The 19,180-nt window shown below is 39.2% G+C and overlaps 1 protein-coding gene across 4 annotated transcripts in view; it reads right to left on the minus strand.

Annotated features, from left to right (window-relative positions):
* Positions 1-1,344: 1,344 nt before the first annotated feature.
* Positions 1,345-19,180, minus strand: part of LOC132819161 (calcium uptake protein 3, mitochondrial-like) — a 175,062-nt gene continuing 157,226 nt past the window's right edge. For all 4 annotated transcript variants that reach the window (XM_060830587.1, XM_060830596.1, XM_060830605.1 and 1 more), the window contains 2 exons: positions 18,434-18,502; positions 1,345-2,622 (listed from right to left, as the gene is read on the minus strand). In XM_060830587.1, the coding sequence (XP_060686570.1) occupies positions 18,434-18,502 (69 nt within the window). In that variant the 3' untranslated portion in view covers positions 1,345-2,622. The remainder of the gene's footprint in view (positions 2,623-18,433; positions 18,503-19,180) is intronic.

Here is a 19,180-nt window from a genome sequence, read left to right on the forward strand (position 1 = left end):
TGTACTGCAGAATTTATTTTTCAATGCTGTTCCAATTACATCTTGGAATTCTATACCATAGCAATAACAGAGACATTATTTATAATGTAAGCAGCATAAAAAGGTAGTGATAAAATCATTACAGCTATTCATAAAATTGATGCCAGTACTTCCAGAAATGTATTTCATCTTCATTTTTTACTGCAGTCAGAAATTCAAGTTCTATATCAGTTCTGGCACCATAAATTTTACATATATTTTTAAATGCTGAAGATCAACACTTTGGGAAAATAGTGTGGATTTGGGAGTGTGCGCAGAATTATGGATATTGTAAATTTCAACCTGTCCCATGTAACCATAAATTCTAGAATACAACAGATTACTGATAATATGTAACAATCTTCCTGAAAAAGGTGCAATATAACTCAGATGACATATTACGTGCATACAGTGTACATCATTTGAAAGTTCACTGTAATTCTCTCAAACAACAATGTTTGTGCACTGAGGCAATTGCCAGTATAGCTAATCCTGCCAGAGAAAAAAATGAACAGAAATACAGGAATGGCAGGACAAAGTATTAAGGAAATATTACAACATTTTATATATAGTTACTGAAGGAAACTGATATTTGCATTTGGGCAGAAGAGGGTGTTTCTGGGACAGGTTTATGTTGGGCTTGAAGAATGTGCTTGGAAGGGTGCATTCTTGAATGCACAGTTGGTGGAACAACTGCTTCAACATGAAAGATCAATGAGTTAGGAAAAATAAAGAAATATTCAATTGAGTGTGTGTTTTGGAGAGGGAGGAGACAAAAAATTGCAAATTCACAGGTAAGGTATATATAGGCAAGAGAAGAACAAAATTATTTAGTCATTAGGCATGTGTTTTAAATTTGATAGATATAAAGCATTATCAGTACTTTCGGTATGATTAAACTGCGGTATATCTTTCCTTTGTTTCAATATGATACATTGCTTCTGTACATTTGTTGTATTGATCCAAAACAAAATGGTGCCATAGCTGTAGTGCAGTGTGGTAAAATTTGCATTTAAAAGCCTGCTGCAGCAAATATATGTTGAGACTATTCAGTAAGATGCCACAAATGATCAGTATTGTATCTTGCATTGTTTGACGTACTGATCTTTGTTCTGTTTTTTCAAGTATCACATAGTTGCTAAGAGAGGATAGTAGTTTCTGTGAAGAATGATCATTTTATATGTTTGAATTTCAGTATAGCAGAACAATGGAATGGTTTTTAGCCATGTGATTACTAGCTTTCAAAGTCAAAATACAATTTGGATATAACAAAATATACTTGCTCTCAATAGCTTTATTATTGTTTTTAAATCAATACATGTTATATTCTGCAAATAATTTTGAGTTATTTATCTTTTTGAAAATAAGAATATATTGCTTGATTCCAACACGTAATTGAAGCTATAAAAGTTGATTTTGCAGACACTGAATTATGAATCATTGATGTAACAACTATGCTAATTGTAACTGTGACAGCTGCAGTAGCCAATTCTGAATTAGAACATTACATTTAAATGCTTATTATATGAAAAGTATATTCATTTGAAGTACACATCAAATGAAATGCAAAACAATCCCTATCCTAATACGATAAATATGTGAATAGTAAATGGAATGCAGCATATTATAGAATAAAGATAATAAAACAAAAGTGAAACTTGCCTTGAGGAGATATCAACATAATTGTTTTAAGAGTTAACTGAAATAGTATGCACTGATAGCTTTAAATGAAAGGAAACCAGTGATTTGTTAATATTCTCTGAAAAGTAATTTTCAAACATTTCATTGCTTTCATGATTTGAGTTTACATAAATTGTGTAGAATTACAGTCCACCACACAAAAACAGGCTATTCAGCCCAGCTGGTCTAGCAGTATTTGTTCTTCATATGACGATCTTCTCACTCCTCTTCATCTAACCCTACAAATAAATCCTCCTCCTCTTTATTCATTCCTATACTTATCTAGCTTCTCTATAAATATATCTATGCTACTTACCTCTACAGATAGAATAATAAATAATTTGTATTGAAAAACATAAAATTAAATGTTTCAAATAGTTTGCAAGTCTACTTTTCCCATCACGGACCAAATACATCTTGAGATTAATATTCAAAAGCAATTTTGTCTATACTTTTAATATATTATGCTAGCTGAAAACATCAAAGTCGAGTGATGAGTGGATATGGTGCTCACGTCCACGTGTAAGAGTTTATCACATTATTTTTCTTGACTACTCATTCCATATCCTGAATTGTAAAGATTTTCAGCTGTGAAGCAAGGCATAATATACAGAAAAATCACATGTGCTTGTCAGTTCTATTAATTTAAGACAATATTCACACCAACATACAAAGTAGAACAATTTGAGCAGTGAATAAAAGCTACTATAATGCAGTAATATTCCTATTCATCAAATAAGGTTAACTTTTTTTTGCATAAATCTACCTTACCAGTTAACATTAGACCTTAAATTGGGGTTTTTATGATTACATTCCAGACATCAGAAGTAGCATGCTTTACATTTCCTTCAAATTTGTTCAAAAAATGTTCATTTCCTTTCATGTAGGTTTGCAGTAACCTTTCCAGTCAGGCCACTTGACCATCTGTGTTGAGAAAAAAAAGAGTTAAATAATATTTATTACCTTGATACTTGACTGCTCCAATGCCCCTTGCTGATCCTCTATCTACTATGGTCTGTAAACTGGAGTTTAGCAAAACTTTGTTGTCTGCATCCTAACTCACACCAAGTCCCACTCACCCATCAATTCTGTGCTTGCTGGCCTACAGTGGTTTCCTAAAGGGAAACATCTCAATTTTAAAATTCTTATCCTTGTTTCAAATTGATCCATTGTTTCTCTTCAGATCTCTGAAACCTTCTCCTGCCAATGACCCTTTGAAATCTTCGCATTCCTTCAGTTATGGCATCTTCTATATCTCTAATTTTTAATTACTATATGACTGTGCTTTCAGTTACCTTGGATATAAGTTTTGCAACTCTTTTACTAAAACTTTCTTTGCCGATATGCAACTCATGTCTGCTTTTAAGGCCTGGACTGCTTCGTGTCTGAGCAGTTGAGAATGGAACTAAACACTGTACAATTATAGCCAATATTCCCAATTCTGACTTAAAGATGAAGGGTCAGTCATTGATGAAAAAGCTGAAGATTGTAGCAGTATCCTGGGTCAATGATGATTATCATTCAACAACAATAATTTCCTTTCAGCTAATTTTTGTCCAGATTTCCAGTGACTATAATTTTACTAGGGCCCTTATCATATGCAGCACTTTTGTCAATGGTAATCACTCTCAACTCGGCTTGGGAATTAAGCTTTTTTTGTTGATGTTTGAATTAAGTTGCAGTGAGGACTAGAGTGGAATGATCCTGGTAGACTGAAACCTAGCAATTTTGAATAAGTAAATGACACTTACTCTGTTGATGGATTGGTATATATCGTAGTGGAAATTTTGGGGAGGCCAAGATGAATCATCCACTTAGCATTTCTGATTGTAGATCATTGAAAATGTTCAACTGAGACTGCTATGGTGATGTACTTGGCTTTGCTGTAATTGAGGCTGGGGATGTTTGTGGAGCCTCTTGCTCCTATTAGATGTTTAAATGTCCACCATCATCTATGATGAGATGTCGAAAGACTGCAATGCTTTGTTCTGATAGGTTAGAGTGGAATCATTTAGCTGTGATAACATCATACTGCTTAAGTTTAGCAGGAATATTTGTCCGGTGATGGAACTTGACCAAATTTGCACCATTTTGGTATACTTCGTGCCTCTTCTGATATGCTGGAGATGGGCAATAAATATTTGCCAGTCACTGATGCCCACATCCCCGAATCAATTAAAAATAAATTCTTTTAGTTTTTCATGGGATGTGGATGAGTCTTGCAAGGTCAGCAGCTGTTGGCCATCCTTACCTGCCCTTGAACTGAGTGGTTCATTACGTAATTTCAGAGAGTAGTTTAGAGTCAACGATTTTGTTGTGTAGGTCTGACCATGCAAGGATGAAAGAAAATCCTCTGTTAGAGGTTATCTGTGGAGCAGATTGGTTTTCACAGCAACAGATGATATTTTTACACACACAATTTGTGTGTAGCTCTACATTTCATATTCATCAATGGAAGTCAAAAATCCACTCACTACTGTGGCGGGATTCAAACTGTTATGGACTAGGCCAAACCAAATCCCCTCAAAATATATTAAAATGATAGTCTAGACTCTTACTTTTCCTTATTCTAAGGTACATGTAAGGCATTGTGTTCCAGATGCAATTCAGTTGGTCAAACTATAAATATTAAGCTACAGTTAAAATAAAATACAGTTACAGACAAAATAAAAATTAAAGAACTGGCTTAACTGTAACTATGAAAATACTCAACAGAATAAGATATACAACACGACCTCAATCATCCGGACATCAATTATCCAAATTTCAGATTAACTAAACAAGATCTCAAGGTCCTGTAAAAATGGCATTAGGCAACTCATTATTTAGTTATCAGTTAGAACATAGAACAGTACAGCACAACTCACAATGTTGTGCCGACCATTGATCCTCATGTAAGATAAACCTAATGTACGAACCCTCAAATTTCTGTGACCACATGCATGTCCAGCCGTCTCTTAAATATCCCCAATGACCTCGTTTCCACAATTGCTGCTGGCAACGCATTCCATGCTCTCAACTCTCTGCGTAAAGAACCCACCTCTGACATCCCCTCTATAGTTTCCGCCAAACAGCTTAAAACTATGACTCCTCGTGTTAACAATTTCTGTCCTGGGAAAAAGTCTCTGGCTGTCAACTCTATTTATGCCTCTCATTATCTTGTACACTTCAATTAGGTCCCCTCTCTTCCTTTCTTTTTTTCCAATGAAAAAAGTCCGAGCTCAATCAACCTTTCTTCGTAAGATAAGCCCTCCATTCCAGGGAGCATCCTGGTAAACCTCCTCTGAACCCTCTCCAAAGCATCCACATCTTTCCTATAATAGGCCGACCAGAACTGGACACAGTAATCCAAGTACGGTCTAACCAAAGTTTTATAGAGCTGCAACAAGATCTCACGGCTCTTAAACTCAATCCCTCTGTTAATGAAAGCCAAAACGCCAAATGCTTTCTTAACAACCCTGTCCACTTGGGTGGCAATTTTAAGGAATCTATGTACCTGCACACCAAGATCCCGCTGTTCCTCCACACTGCCAAGAATCCTGTCTTTATTCCTGTACTCGGCTTTCAAGTTTGACCTTCCAAAATGCATCACTTCGCATTTATCCAGGTTGAACTCCATTTGACACCTCTCAGCCCATCTCTGCATCCTGTCAATGTCACGCTACAGCCTACAATAGTCCTCTATACTGTCAACGACATCTCCAACCTTTGTGTTGTCTGCAAGCTTGCTAACCCATCATTCAATTTCCTCATCCAAGTCATTAATAAAAATTACAAACAGTAGAGGCCCAAGAACAGAGCCCTGTGGAACACCACTCACTTCCAGGCAGAATACTTTCCTTCTACTACCACTCGCTGTCTTCTGTCGACCAGCCAATTCTGTATCCAGACAGCCAAATTTCCCTGTATCCCATTCCTCCTGACCTTCTGAACGGGCCTACCATGGGGAACCTTATCAAATGCCTTGCTGAAGTCCATATACACCACATCCACTGCTCAACCCTCATCAACTTGTCTAGTAACATCCTCAAAGAACTCCATAAGATTTGTGAGGCATGACCTGCCCCTCACAAATCCGTCCTGAGTGCACTTAATCAAGCCAGGTTCTTCCAGATGATCATAAATCTTATCCCTCAGAATCCTTTCTAAAACCTTGCAGATGACAGACTGGTCTGTAATTGCCAGGGATATCCCTATTTCCTTTCTTGAAGAGAGGAATTACATTTGCCTCCCTCCAGTCCTCAGGTATGACTCTGGTGGAAAGCGAGGATGCAAATATCTTCGGTAGCGGCGAAGCAATCACATTTCTCACTTCCCAAAGCAGCTGAGGACAAATCTGGTCTGGCCCTGGCGACTTGTCAATCTTAATGTTTGTCAAAATTTTCAGCACATCAGCTTCCTCAATCTCTATCAGTTCCAGCCTGCTTACCTGCTCCTCAATGGTTTCATTCACTACAAGGTCCTTTTCTTTAGTAAAGACAGAAAGAAAAAACTCATTTAGGGCTTCCCCTACTTCCTCAGACTCTATACACAAGTTCCCTACGCTATCCCTGATCGGTCCTACTCTTCCTTTGATCATTTTCTTATTCCTTACATACGTGTAAAATGCCTTTGGATTCTCTCTAATCCTTCCTGCCAAGCCTTTTTCGTGCCCCGTCTTGGCTCTCCTCAGACCATTTTTGAGCTCCTACCTTGCCTACCTGTAATCCTCTACAGCTGAGCAAGACCCTTGCTTTCTTCACCTTACGTAAGCTGCCTTCTTTCTTTTTAAGAGAAGCTCCTCCGCTCTCATCATTCAAGGTTCCTTTATCTTACCCATTCTTGCCTGTCTCAGAGGAACACATTTATGCATCACTCGCAACAACTATTCCTTAAACAGTCTCCACATGTCTATAGTGCCCTTTCCATGGAACAATTGCTCACAGTCCATGCTTCCCAACTCACGTCCGATAGCAATATAGTTTCCTTTTCCCCAATTAAATATCTTCCCATTGTGCCTGCTTCTCTCCTTCTCCATAGCTATGTAGAATGTGAGGCAGTTGTCGTCACTATCACCAAAATGCTCTCCCACCGCAAGATCTGACACCTGCCCCGGCTCATTGCCGAGCACCAAATGCAAAATGACCTCTCCCCCCGTCGGCCTGTCAACGTATTGAGTTAGGAAACCCTCCTGAACACACCTTACAAAAACAGCTCCTTCTAAACCATCTGCTCGAAGGAGGTTCCAATCAATATTGGGAAAGTTAAAGTCACCCATTACAACAACCCTGCTACGTTCACACTTTTCCAAAATCTGCCGACCTAAGCTTTCTTCAATCTCCCTGCTGCTACTGGGGGGGCCTGTAGTCAACCCCTAATGAGGGGACTGCTCCCTTACTGTTCCTAATTTCCACCCATACTGACTCAGTAGGCAGACCCTCCTCGATAAAGGTAACTTATGTAGCTGCGATTCCCTCTCTAATTAGCAGTACTACACCCCCTCCTCTTTCTCCCCCCCCTCCCTATTCTTTTTAAATGTTCTAAACCCTGGAACATCCAGCAACCATTCCTGCCTCTGAGAAACCCATGTCTCTGATATGGCCACAACATCATAGCACCAGGTACTGATCCATACTCTATGTTCATCACTTTTATTTCTGATAGTCCTTGCATTAAAGCAAACACACTTTAACCGATCCCTTGGTTCTTTCCCAGGAAATTCCTTCCCACTGACTGCGCTACCTCTTGCTATTGCCTCATCTCCATCAACTCTCACCACCGGTATATAGCTCGGTTCCCACCCCCCTGCCATACTAGTTTAAACCCTCCTAAACTACTCGAGCAAACCTTCCACCCAGGACATTGGTCCCCTCCCAATTCAGGTGCAACCCATCCTTTATGTACAGGTCCCACCTTCCCCAGAAGGCATCTCAATTATCTACATATCTGAAGCCCTCCCTCCTACATTGCTGGATAATCGAGAAATGTTCGGATTCCTGGCACTCAAATTACTGCTGTTTACAATCAGATTGATTATCCGAACAAAATATTCCCCACCCATCTCTTTTGGATAATTGAGGTTCTACTCTACATATAAACTATTATGTATCAGTTCCAACATAATAACATCTCATAAACACTCCCTTGGCAAAGGCAATATCAGTAAAACAAATTGTCTCACATGCAATTCTAGCGGCAGGAAGAGAACTCCAGCTTTGAGCTGTAATAGAGAGGAATACGAGCTTCCTCATCCAATTTCAAGATCCCAGCAACTGCAGAAAGCTAAAACTAAAAACCCTGGTTCTGTGGGAACTCGACCACACTATTCAGGCTGCTTTCATAGTTCCAACTTTAAAAAAAAAACCCAAGGCCTCACAAGCTGTTTATTTAAATGGCTTGAGCAGACTGCTTGGCATGTCTGTTTCAACCCTTCATTTAAAAAAAAAATAAAATAAACCTTTAAAAGCCATAGTATTGCCAATCCATTTGGATTACTAGTCCAATGACTTCCCCAATATCCAGTGATCTCCTAGACTCCTCACTGCATCAGGTGGAGTAAGGTATATGCCAAGCCATAATGTTACATATTGAGATAGAATACAATTTTGATATTGCCAGTAGTCCATACAGTTTCTTGGATACAGAGGTTTGAACTGTAATGTATTTTGAAATGATCTCATGTAATATGGTGGTAAAGTCACAAGATATTATATAGGGTACTTTAATGTGGAAGCAGATTTCATGAGGGCACTGCCCTGGTCACTACTACCAATATTGTTACAGATAAATGCATCAGCGACAGGTAACTTGATGTGTTGGTGGTCAAGCAGGACTTCCTTTTTGTTGTATCGCTGACTACTTATCAAAGGTCCAGGTTAGCAACTATGTACTTCAGTTTTCAGTTAGCTTGGTCAGTAATGTTGCTACTGGGCCTCACTGGTTATGAACATTGAAACTTTTGTGCAAGTGCTATCCTTCTAAGATTTCCTTAGCCACATTTAATGTGATATTATGAGACTTTATAACAGGGTCCCTAGGCCATACCCAGCCAACTATACATCACTGTACTGCCAACTCTGGGGGTTTTGCCCTGCTGGTTGGACAGAACATAATTGACAGGGTTGCTAATGGAGGAGTCTAGAGCATTAGTTCAAAGGCCAGACCATGTGAATACAAACAAGTCAGGCTGTTGCCCGATTAATCGCGGAGAAATCTCTGCCAAGTTGGCATAACGTTTACAATGAAAATGTAATTAAATTAATAAGGTTTGTTGGGAGAACATTAGACTAGTTGTTCATATTTTAAAAAGAAGACCTATAAGCTGTTTTATTTTAAGCTGCTTGAGGCGAGAGAGTAACGATGGATAATAATGCAGCCCAGATATTTGTGAAGATGGTCTACATTCTGCCAATGTTTATCCTTGTTAATCCAGTAAAATTAATGGATGTACTTCTGGGGTCCATAAATATGCACGATGGGGTGTACTTCAACTCCTCTCCATTCCTCAACAAAAAAAAACAATAAACTTCAGCCCTATAATTTAGGAGTTTTCGACACCTTTTGCTTCCCGTATCAAATATTAATATTCACCGCAATAAAACATTCATATTGCAATCCCACCTTTCTTCAGTTAGGTACACTAACATGTATAGTATTCATAAAATTGAATATATCATAGAAATGTCTGTATACTGTATGCATCCCACCAAACAACATGTTATAAGTAGCAAGAAAAGTTAAGATAAATAGAAATGTATTCTCTTAATGTAAAGCTAAAATAAAAATCTTTTTTTCAAAAAGGGGCACGGCATTATTGAGCTAGCAGGACTTCACATTTGGGCATTAATGTCAGAAAAATAAAGAAATAAACTTCCCAGATCTGGCATCATATCAACATATTGTGGTGCCTTTAATATTCTTCTGTAAGTATTGTTTTCTGCGTACTAGCATAACTATGAGTGGATTATAAACACTAACACAGACTAGCTAGGCTCTATGGCACATTTCAAATGCTATGAAATTCCATGTAACCAAGGAGATAGTCAGCATGAATTACTTCAAATTACTTTCAGCTAATTAAACCAATTATTAGGAAACTATAAAATTAAGAAATGCAATATAAATTAATCTCTCCATATAAACTTTACCATATTAATAGTACACTTCACTGACAGAGTCCATGTGGATTTTATCAAATCACCAACAGATGATACATTAGTAACGAACATATCAGATAGCCTTTCAAGATTTCTTTTGCATAAATACTGAATCTCAACACCACATTGTACATTGTGGTTGGACATGAAGTATATTAAACCATACTAAAATAAATGTATAGATGTATTAGATATATCATCTGATCCCTTATGTCATTACTTAGATTACATGAAATTCATCATGGGCTAATTGTGCATCAGTTGAATAAGCTTGCAATCATTAAATTAGCTTAAGACTTTATAGCGTTTAAAAGAAATTTGAACATCCAGTTACTAGCTGAAAAAAAATGGACATCAAGATTTCACATCTTAGGACATTTACTTTGACAGTTGACTAATATACGATTAACTAAGAATCATCTTGGTGGCCAACTCATACATCGAACTGTGGAATGTAATTTACCCATTCGTATTTCTGGGCTCAACCATAAAGACACTTCACAGATAAACTCTGCATTATCCTTTACGTAGAATCTCACTTATGCAACATGAACTTGTATAGTCAAAATGGACACCTTATTTGGAAAAAAAAAGTTGCAAGGTCAGATGACCTTTTATTCCTTGCCAATACAGATGGAACTACAAGACCCTGATCTAATCTTCATGTCTTGACGAAGTTATTAGAATGAAAACAACGTTTCTAGATATGTCTATGAGAAGTAATTAAAATTCAAAAGATGTTTCCTGTGGTTAATGGGTTCTCTTCTCCAAATAATTTTAAAACTGCTTTGTCAATACTGTTAGCAAGGTTTGACTCCACAGTTGAAATCCAGTGAATGGATTTGAAAAATATTAGTATATCACTATGGTATGTGAACATACAAAAATATTTTAATCCCACTGTTTCTTGATAGCCTAGCTATCACAAACATTCCAGAGAACAACACTCATCATATTGTTCCACTTGCCACACGTGGAGAAACTGGCCACTGGAACATAGATTTTCCTTCATATTTGTGAACTCCCAACTCGAACATTTGTCTACTCTGCCAAAAAAGAAACCAATCATTCAAAATTCACCAACAAAATTTGCCTATCCTGAACTACTTTCATTTCTGTGGCAATCTCGCTCTCCAACCTGTTTCAGTATGCAGCTCTTCCCCTTATACTTTCACGAGTGTGATCACATTCGCTCAGGTTGAGGACATCTGCCAGATGGTGGTAGAGGAGGAGGGTGCATCATTGAGTAAGAGTGACTGGGAGTGAGGCATGTCTGCAATATCGTCCCCCTCCCACACCAGTAATCACCCTTAACCTCCATAAAAACACCTGACCTTATATAAGAACTTCTCACTTTTATCGCTAAGTTACAACACACTAGAATTGTTGTGAATATTTTATTCTAATAGTATCTTTTATTTCAGGCGTTTTAGTTTTTATTATTTGAACTAAAATAACCCAAAAATAATCAGCAAAAAGTCATAAATCTTGAGGCCTGAGGACCTAACCCTAATTTTACTATAAGTTATTAAGCTCGGCACCTGCAAATTCACTGTTTGCACAGGTTTACAAGAATGGAATCCTTGTAGATATGGAGGAATGACTACCAATGATCCTGGCACCAGCACTGTCACTATCTTTAAACTCCAGTGCATCCAGTTAAGAACTGATCATCTCTGCCAAACATGTCTGTCCAAGAGTAACTGGCACCCTGTCTTACCAGAGTGACCTGGAAATCTTGCTGAATGTGGGGTGCAATCAAGATTTCACTACCCATGGAATGTACTCTGAGATGTGGTGACTGATGGAGATAGAAAGGAGCAAGTCATGAGCTGGAGTTGCCTGGAAACTGGTCTCTTTTCCATGTCAGGAATCATCACCGATTAGTTTCTATCCAGCATGTGGGTGAATGGGAAACTGCATATCAATGAGGTGAGATAGCACAATAATGAGGGTGTTTGTGCATGTCTCGCCATTCAACAACTGAAAATGCGACTTCTTGTCAGTGTGGAAAGCTTTTGTTGGACATCTCATGCAATTCTCGTAATTTTCTTGTCAATATCCGATCATTTCTGGGGCTAGGAAGATTCTGCCTCTAGATTGCCTTATCAGCAACCTAAGAAAGCATATTTTCTGGATAGAATGGAAGAAACATCAAGATCAGTGAAATAACTCAACCCAGCTAAGAAGCTTAGTTCTAACGAAGTATGAAGAACTAGTACTTTGGGTCATCAGATTTCCTTGACCTCCCTATTTAAGGAACCAAATCAGTGTGTCACTATGGGCTTCAACTGCACTTCACCTAGAGTGGTACATGACAAATCTGCAATGTAAGTGGTAAAACATTGCAAATCATTCTTTGTATACTTCAACATGTGTTTTTTAATGGGCCAAAAAGATTCTGGCCTCATCCTTTTTTCAGTCTTCAGCACAGGAAATGCAAGTATGACAAAGAGCTCTCAAACTTTTAGGACATAAAACAAACGGTAGCGTTTGTAATTATAATCTTTTCTTGAATGTACATGTGTGTTTGTCAGAGTGTGCAAGTGGGTATGGTTGTGCATATATTTGGGTGTTAAATAATAAACATATTTATTTTAGACAATACCGGTTATTTGTCTGTTCTTGACAGTTATAACACTCAGGGATTAAAACTTTTGTTTTAGAAAAATGCATAAAAACATTTTTTGATCAGTTAAGATATGGAATAAAGGAACCCTATTCTCATATTTCTCCCCAGTCTGTAACAATAGACATTCGATTTTCCCTAAATCAATCCAAAATTACTTTTTTGCTCCAGGATGTTGCTCTTTTCACAGTTTGCTAGCAGTGAGATTTTCTTTTCCCAGAGACTGTTTTTCCCTTTCCATCCCAACCCAGCTGACTCTTGATTCTTATTAATTTAATCTCATCATGAATTTGGACTTTTCCCAATTGAGCACAAACTCCCATCCATGGGGTGAATCATAGACACTTTGTGGTTTCCCAATGGTTCCTCTTTCCCAGATCCAGGTAGATGAAGAAACATTTGATATCCTGCTATATTCTCGGAAAGCCAGCAATGTGATCTTTATGTGGCTTCCTCTGCACCCTTCCCAATGGCAATATGAATCATAAGGGCCAGTACCTAAGGTTAAAATGATAATAAGCTATCATGAGAACCCAACTCTCTGACTTTCAAACTATATGGATAGTTTAAAGAACTATTTAGACAGTTAAACTTTTCACTTATGAAAGGATCAAGAAAGATTAAATATGAAAGTTATGAGAAAACATTTTTCATGTAACAAATGATTAATGTCTGAAACGCACCGCCTGAGGAGACAGGTTCAATTGAGACATTCAAAATTGAATGAGATTGTTGTTTGAAAAAGAACAACGTGCAGGGTTACAGGAGAAGGCAGGGTAAAGATAAGACTGGTGGTGTAGTGGACATCAAAGGTTACCTCAGAGTATAACAGGATATTGATCAGATAGTTTGATGAGCCAAGGAGTGGCAGATTGAGTTTAATTTAGATAAATGTCAGCTGCTGCATTTTGGAAAGAAAGATTGGGGCAGAACTTATACATTTAATGGTAATGACCTTGGAAGTGTTGCTGAACAAAGAAACCTTGGTGTGCAGGTTCATATTTCCTTGAAAATGGAGTTGCATGCCGACAGGGTGGCACGGTGGCACAGTGGTTAGCACTGCTGCCTCACAGCACCAGAGACCCGGGTTCAATTCCCGACTCAGGTGACTGACTGTGTGGAGTTTGCACGTTCTCCCCGTGTCTGCGTGGGTTTCCTCCGGGTGCTCCGGTTTCCTCCCACAGTCCAAAGATGTGCGGGTCAGGTGAATTGGCCATGCTAAATTGCCCATAGTGTTAGGTAAGGGGTAAATGTAGGGGAATGGGTGGGTTGCGCTTCGGCGGGTCGGTGTGGACTTGTTGGGCTGAAGGGCCTGTTTCCACATTGTAAGTAATCTAATCTAATCTAAAGATAGTGAAGGTACTGTTTGGTATGCTTACCTTTATTGGACAGTGCATTTAATATAGGAGTTGGGAGGTCATGTTGTGGCTGTACAGGACATTGGCTAGGTCACTATTGGAATACTGAATTCAGTTTTGGGTCCCCATTATAGGAAGGATGTTGTGAAACTTGAAAGGATTCAGAAAAGATTTGCCGAAGTTGGAGGGCTTGAGCTATAGGGAGAGGCTGAATAGGCTGTGGCTCTTGTCCCTGGAGTGTTTGGAGGCTGAGGGTTGGCTTCATAAAAGTTTATAAAGTAATGACGGGCATAGATAGGGTGAATAGCCAAGGTCTTTTCCATGGGGTCAGGGAGTCCAAAACTAGACAGAATAAGTTTAAGGCAAGAGGGGAAAGATTTTAAAAGGGACCTACGGAGCAATTTTTTTCACACAGAGAAATGGGATGAGCTGCCAGAGGAAGTGGTGGAAACTGATACAATTACAAACATTTAAAAGATATCCAAATGGGCATATGAATAGGAAGGGTTTGGGGGTTATATGGGCCAAATGGTGACAAATGGGACTAGATTAATTTAGGATACCTGGTTAGGGTGGATGATTTGGACCGAAGGGTCTGTTTCCATGCTGTACAGCTCTATGACCCTATGACTATAACTGAAATGCTTAATCAGAGCACCAAGACAGCCATGATAGGCCAAATAACTTGTGCAATGTACTAAGTCTGTGATTTTGTGAACCCCACACTTTCAACACCTTTTTGAGACTTTGGGAGACTCAAGGATCTAATCATTGTGAACTCAGAATTTGCTGTCATTGTCCCCAACTGTGAACATCTCATGCCATCACTTCAGTAGCTCAAATTGGATCTCCCTTTAATCCTTAACCACTTAGGCCTATTGTCAAGCAGAGTTCAGGTCACATAGCTTTTTCCATTTTCACCTTTAAGACATTGTTCCAAAACACAATTTTATAAACCTCAAATTGTAACAATATATCAGTTGAGTGCATTGAAACTGGATATTAAGATATTGGATATTGGAGGCAGTTTTATCAGAACGGAAAGATTGATTAAACTGAGAATGGGTAATAAACTGTATCTGAAAGCAAGTAATTTGAATACTTCATTTATACCAATCTGCAGAAGTTGGTAAAAAATAATAAAATGGATGTCCTAAATCAACTGTGTACATCTACGAACTACAACATAAGGAGATGGTGATGTTTAAATGGTTATAGGTAGCAGTTCAAGAAAGCAGCCTCATCACCATCATCGTGCACAACTTCCCACCTAGGCTCATTGACTACCACTCCCACTATCACATGCTACTTCTTCCCTCAACCTTATCATGCATCCCATCTATCCAGAATTTTAATTCTTCCTATTCTCTGCACCTCTTACTTACTCACAAGGGACAGCTCACCATTTTTCCTGAATCACCAACAGCTGTATTAACCATTTTCTTCCAATTTAATCTTTGCATGTCACATTTCAGGAGAAAATACCCCAAAATAGGTCAGAGAGGCAAGGCAGGTGTTGGAGTGCCCAACATTCATCTGTCTATGAGGAGAGAATTCTCGCCTTAGTGGGAAAAGGTCATGCTTACCTGTGCAGTATGCGGATCTCCATATCTCAGCAACCAAGTAAGATTCATTGTCTAATACTGCACCACTCTCCCGTAATGGCCACTAAATTAATTTTAAACATGCAGAAAGCTTCTTCCCATATTTCACAAAACAATCTTTCTCTTGCCTTCTGAAGGCACAAGTGACACCCTCACAGTCTCTGCCTTGAAGAGATCAGTGCCTCTAGATATCATCTCCTCCACTTCTTAGAAAGATGACGCAAATTCCTCAAAGGAAGCACCAGCAAAATTATCACTTTTAATCCCCACCACCTCAGATACTGATGACTAGATGGGTACTTTATCTAGAGTAGACTCGGCGAGATGTTCTAATGGGCACAAAACTAGTATGCCTCTGTAACTGGTTGGGCAAATATTGTCCAAGGACACTAGCACTTAGAGGACTGCTAGAGACAAAGTACTTACTCAGCGCCAGCAGAGAGGACCCATACATTGTCAGTCATTAACTTCACTAGAATGTACAAACTGACAGAGCAGCAATAGTCAGTTTGTTGGAAATACACAGCAAGCTGGAGTTGGAGCCCATTGATACCATTTATACTGTGCGAGTGCCAGCACATGTATATTTGGCTGCCTCGGGAGACAGGTTAGTGGCTGCAAAGGAGAGCGAGCTTCAGCACATTGTCTGCTGAATATGTGCTTGGACTTACACTCTATCACTAGCTATTGGTGTTTAGCACCAGTGGCAAGGCAAAAGGAGCGCAAGGGAGCTTGACCATACTCCAGATTCCACACAAATATCCATTTGACCCCTGAAGCCTGTGCCTACAGCTTACTTCTGACAAATATTGTGATACATTGCCCTCTAAACAAATCCAGGGATGGTGACCATTGATGACTCCCTTCCTGCAATACCCCATGCCCTCTAATGCATTATTGTTTCCCAACTTTGTATATGGAGTTGCCTCTTCAAAATCCTATCCCGCTCTGTATCCCAACATGCTGCCTCCAATCCACTACAGATGATTTCCCAAATTCCCGATCAGTGGTGCTGGAAGAGCACAGCAGTTCAGGCAGCATCCAACGATGCTGCCTGAACTGCTGTGCTCTTCCAGCACCACTGATCCAGTATCTGGCTTCCAGCATCTGCAGTCATTGTTTTTACCTTCCCCAAATTCCCACCAAAGAGGTGGCCCCTGATAAATCCCATAACACTCAGCAAGACCGCCAGGATAATCAATGGCCCGCACTCTTTGATCAATCTGTAACAGCCCCTGATTCATAACTCTGCAGATTCAAAACTGACATTCTCTGAACCAGTGGACTTGTTGTACTGAACCTGCAAGACTGACTGTTTCCCACTTTTGGAGGACAGACCTTAATGTCACAAAGACCAAATGCTAGCTGTCTGCAACCACGTCCTATCTCCCACTTGACCACGACCCCACCGTTACTCAAAATGCCAAAATTCCTCACAATGTTGTGACCTCATTGCTTCCGGTGAACTACCCTCTACTGTCTCCAACCTTACATAGTCCCCCCAGCCCCACACTGCCCAGTTCTACCTGCTACCCAAGATTCATAAGGCAACCTACCCTGGCTGACCCATCATCTCCACATGTTCCTACCCCATGGAATTGATTTCTTCCTATCTCGACTCTATCCTCTTCCCCTTGGTTCAGACACTTCCCACCTACATCCACAACACTAACCACGCCCTCCACCTCTTCAGTAACTTTTAGTTCCCCAGCCCCCAGTGCTTCATCTTCACTATGGACGTGCAGTCCTTATACACGTACATACTCCATAAGGATACCCTTCAGACCTTCAGCTTCATCCTCTCCAATAGACCATCCAGTCCCTCTATCAACACCCTCCTCCACCTCACCAAACTAGTCCTCACCCTTAATAACTGGGGGGGGGGGGGAAAGAGAATGGGTCCTAGCTATGCCTCTTTGTTGGCGACGTCGAACATTCCCTCTTCTGTACCCACAATTTCCACATCGCCCTTAAATTTACTTGGTCTATCTCGGACACCTCCCTCATCTTTTTGACGCACATCTCCTTCCACACACATCCTGTAACAATTTTATCCTATTTTCCCAATTCCTCCACCTCTGCCCAGGCAAGGAGACTTCCATTCCCAAGCATCTTAGATGTTCACCTATTTTGAACAAAGTGCTTTCCCCCCGTTATCGAGATAGCCCTCCACCGTACCTCCTCCATTCTGTGCTGCACTGCTTTAAACTCCCCCCACCCGCTCCAAAGGTGATAAAGACAGGGTTCCCCCTTGTCTTCACCTACCATCTCCACATCCAATGTATTATCCTTAAACACGTCCACCAACTCCAATTAGAACTAGAGGGCATAGGTTTAGAGTGAGAGGGAAAGATATAAAAGAGACCTAAGGGACAACTTTTTCACGCAGAGGGTGGTACGTGTATGGAACGAGCTGCTAGAGGAAGTGGTGAAAGCTAGTACAAATGCAACATTTAAAAAAGCATCTGGATGGGTATATAAACAGGAAAGGTTTGGAGGGATATAGGCTGGGTGCTGGCAGGTGGGACTAGATTGGGTTGGGATATATGGTCGGCGTGGATGAGTTGGATTGAAGGGTCTATTTCCGTGCTATATATCTCTATTACTCTAATAGTTCCTCATTATATTAGCTAAAATGAGCTCATAAATTGTTTGCTTAAATTGAAGTGTTTTTTAAACATCTGGCAACACAATGTTTAAAATCATTGAATGATATGTTACCAGCGTGGAAGTAAGCAATTTGAGCAGAATTGTAACTCAGTTCCTTTGCCACAACTTGAAGTCTTACTTAATCATTAGGCAGACCGTCAAATGTAGAAAGCAATTCCAATTGGAGGAGTATTAGGAAGCACTGTTCTGATGCTAATGCTCAACAGGATTATGGTAACACACTGTTAATCAGAAAATAAAACCTTTGATGGAATTGCATCGTATATGTCAATGCTAAGTACATAAGCCAAACCACGAAAGTATCACTTCAATAAGAAGCAAATTACAAATTCAACATACTTATCTGGTGACAAATTCTTTCTTCAGGCAAACTTTGAAACTGGGATATCCCTGTGTAGACTTGTAGCCCTATTGGATTCAAGGCAGAAAAAAATGCTTGAGAGTAGTGAACAAGTTGTAGGTTTAATGTCTTAAAAGTGAAATATACATCATCCAACTTGGTAATTTAGTAGCAAATATATTAGCAAAAAATCAGTGTTAGTGAAACTTGCTGTTTCTTATTTTGATGCCATAATTTGGCAAAATGGATTTCATATAAATGCAAGTTTTTAGAAAATCTTTTTTTGCTCTTTTAAATAAGGCGTAACACGATTTATCTCTAAGTTGAATCTTATTAGTGTAGAAGCAAACCCGATTCATACTGTTATACTATGATTCAGTCTGACCAACACAGTAAAGGACCAAACAGAGAGGATGTTGGAGAAACTCAGCAGGACTGGTAGCATCTGGGGAAATACAAATAGAGCTAACATTTCTTCAGAACTGCTGAGTTTTTCCAGTAATATTCGTATTTCCAACATCCACGATATTTTGCTTTTATTATAGTAAGGACGAGCTACTTTTACTATGGTCATTAATACCAAACTGGATACTTAAAAATTAAAGGCAACAAATGAGTTGACAGCACATTGAATATTGTTTTATATCTTAATCATATGGCAATATTAAGTAGGAAAACTTCATTTTGAAAGATTAACATGTCAGGTTATCTACAATTTTACTCTAATCTGATTTCAAATTGAACAA

This window comes from Hemiscyllium ocellatum, chromosome 1 (genome assembly GCF_020745735.1).
Source record: "Hemiscyllium ocellatum isolate sHemOce1 chromosome 1, sHemOce1.pat.X.cur, whole genome shotgun sequence".
Lineage (NCBI taxonomy): Eukaryota > Metazoa > Chordata > Chondrichthyes > Orectolobiformes > Hemiscylliidae > Hemiscyllium > Hemiscyllium ocellatum.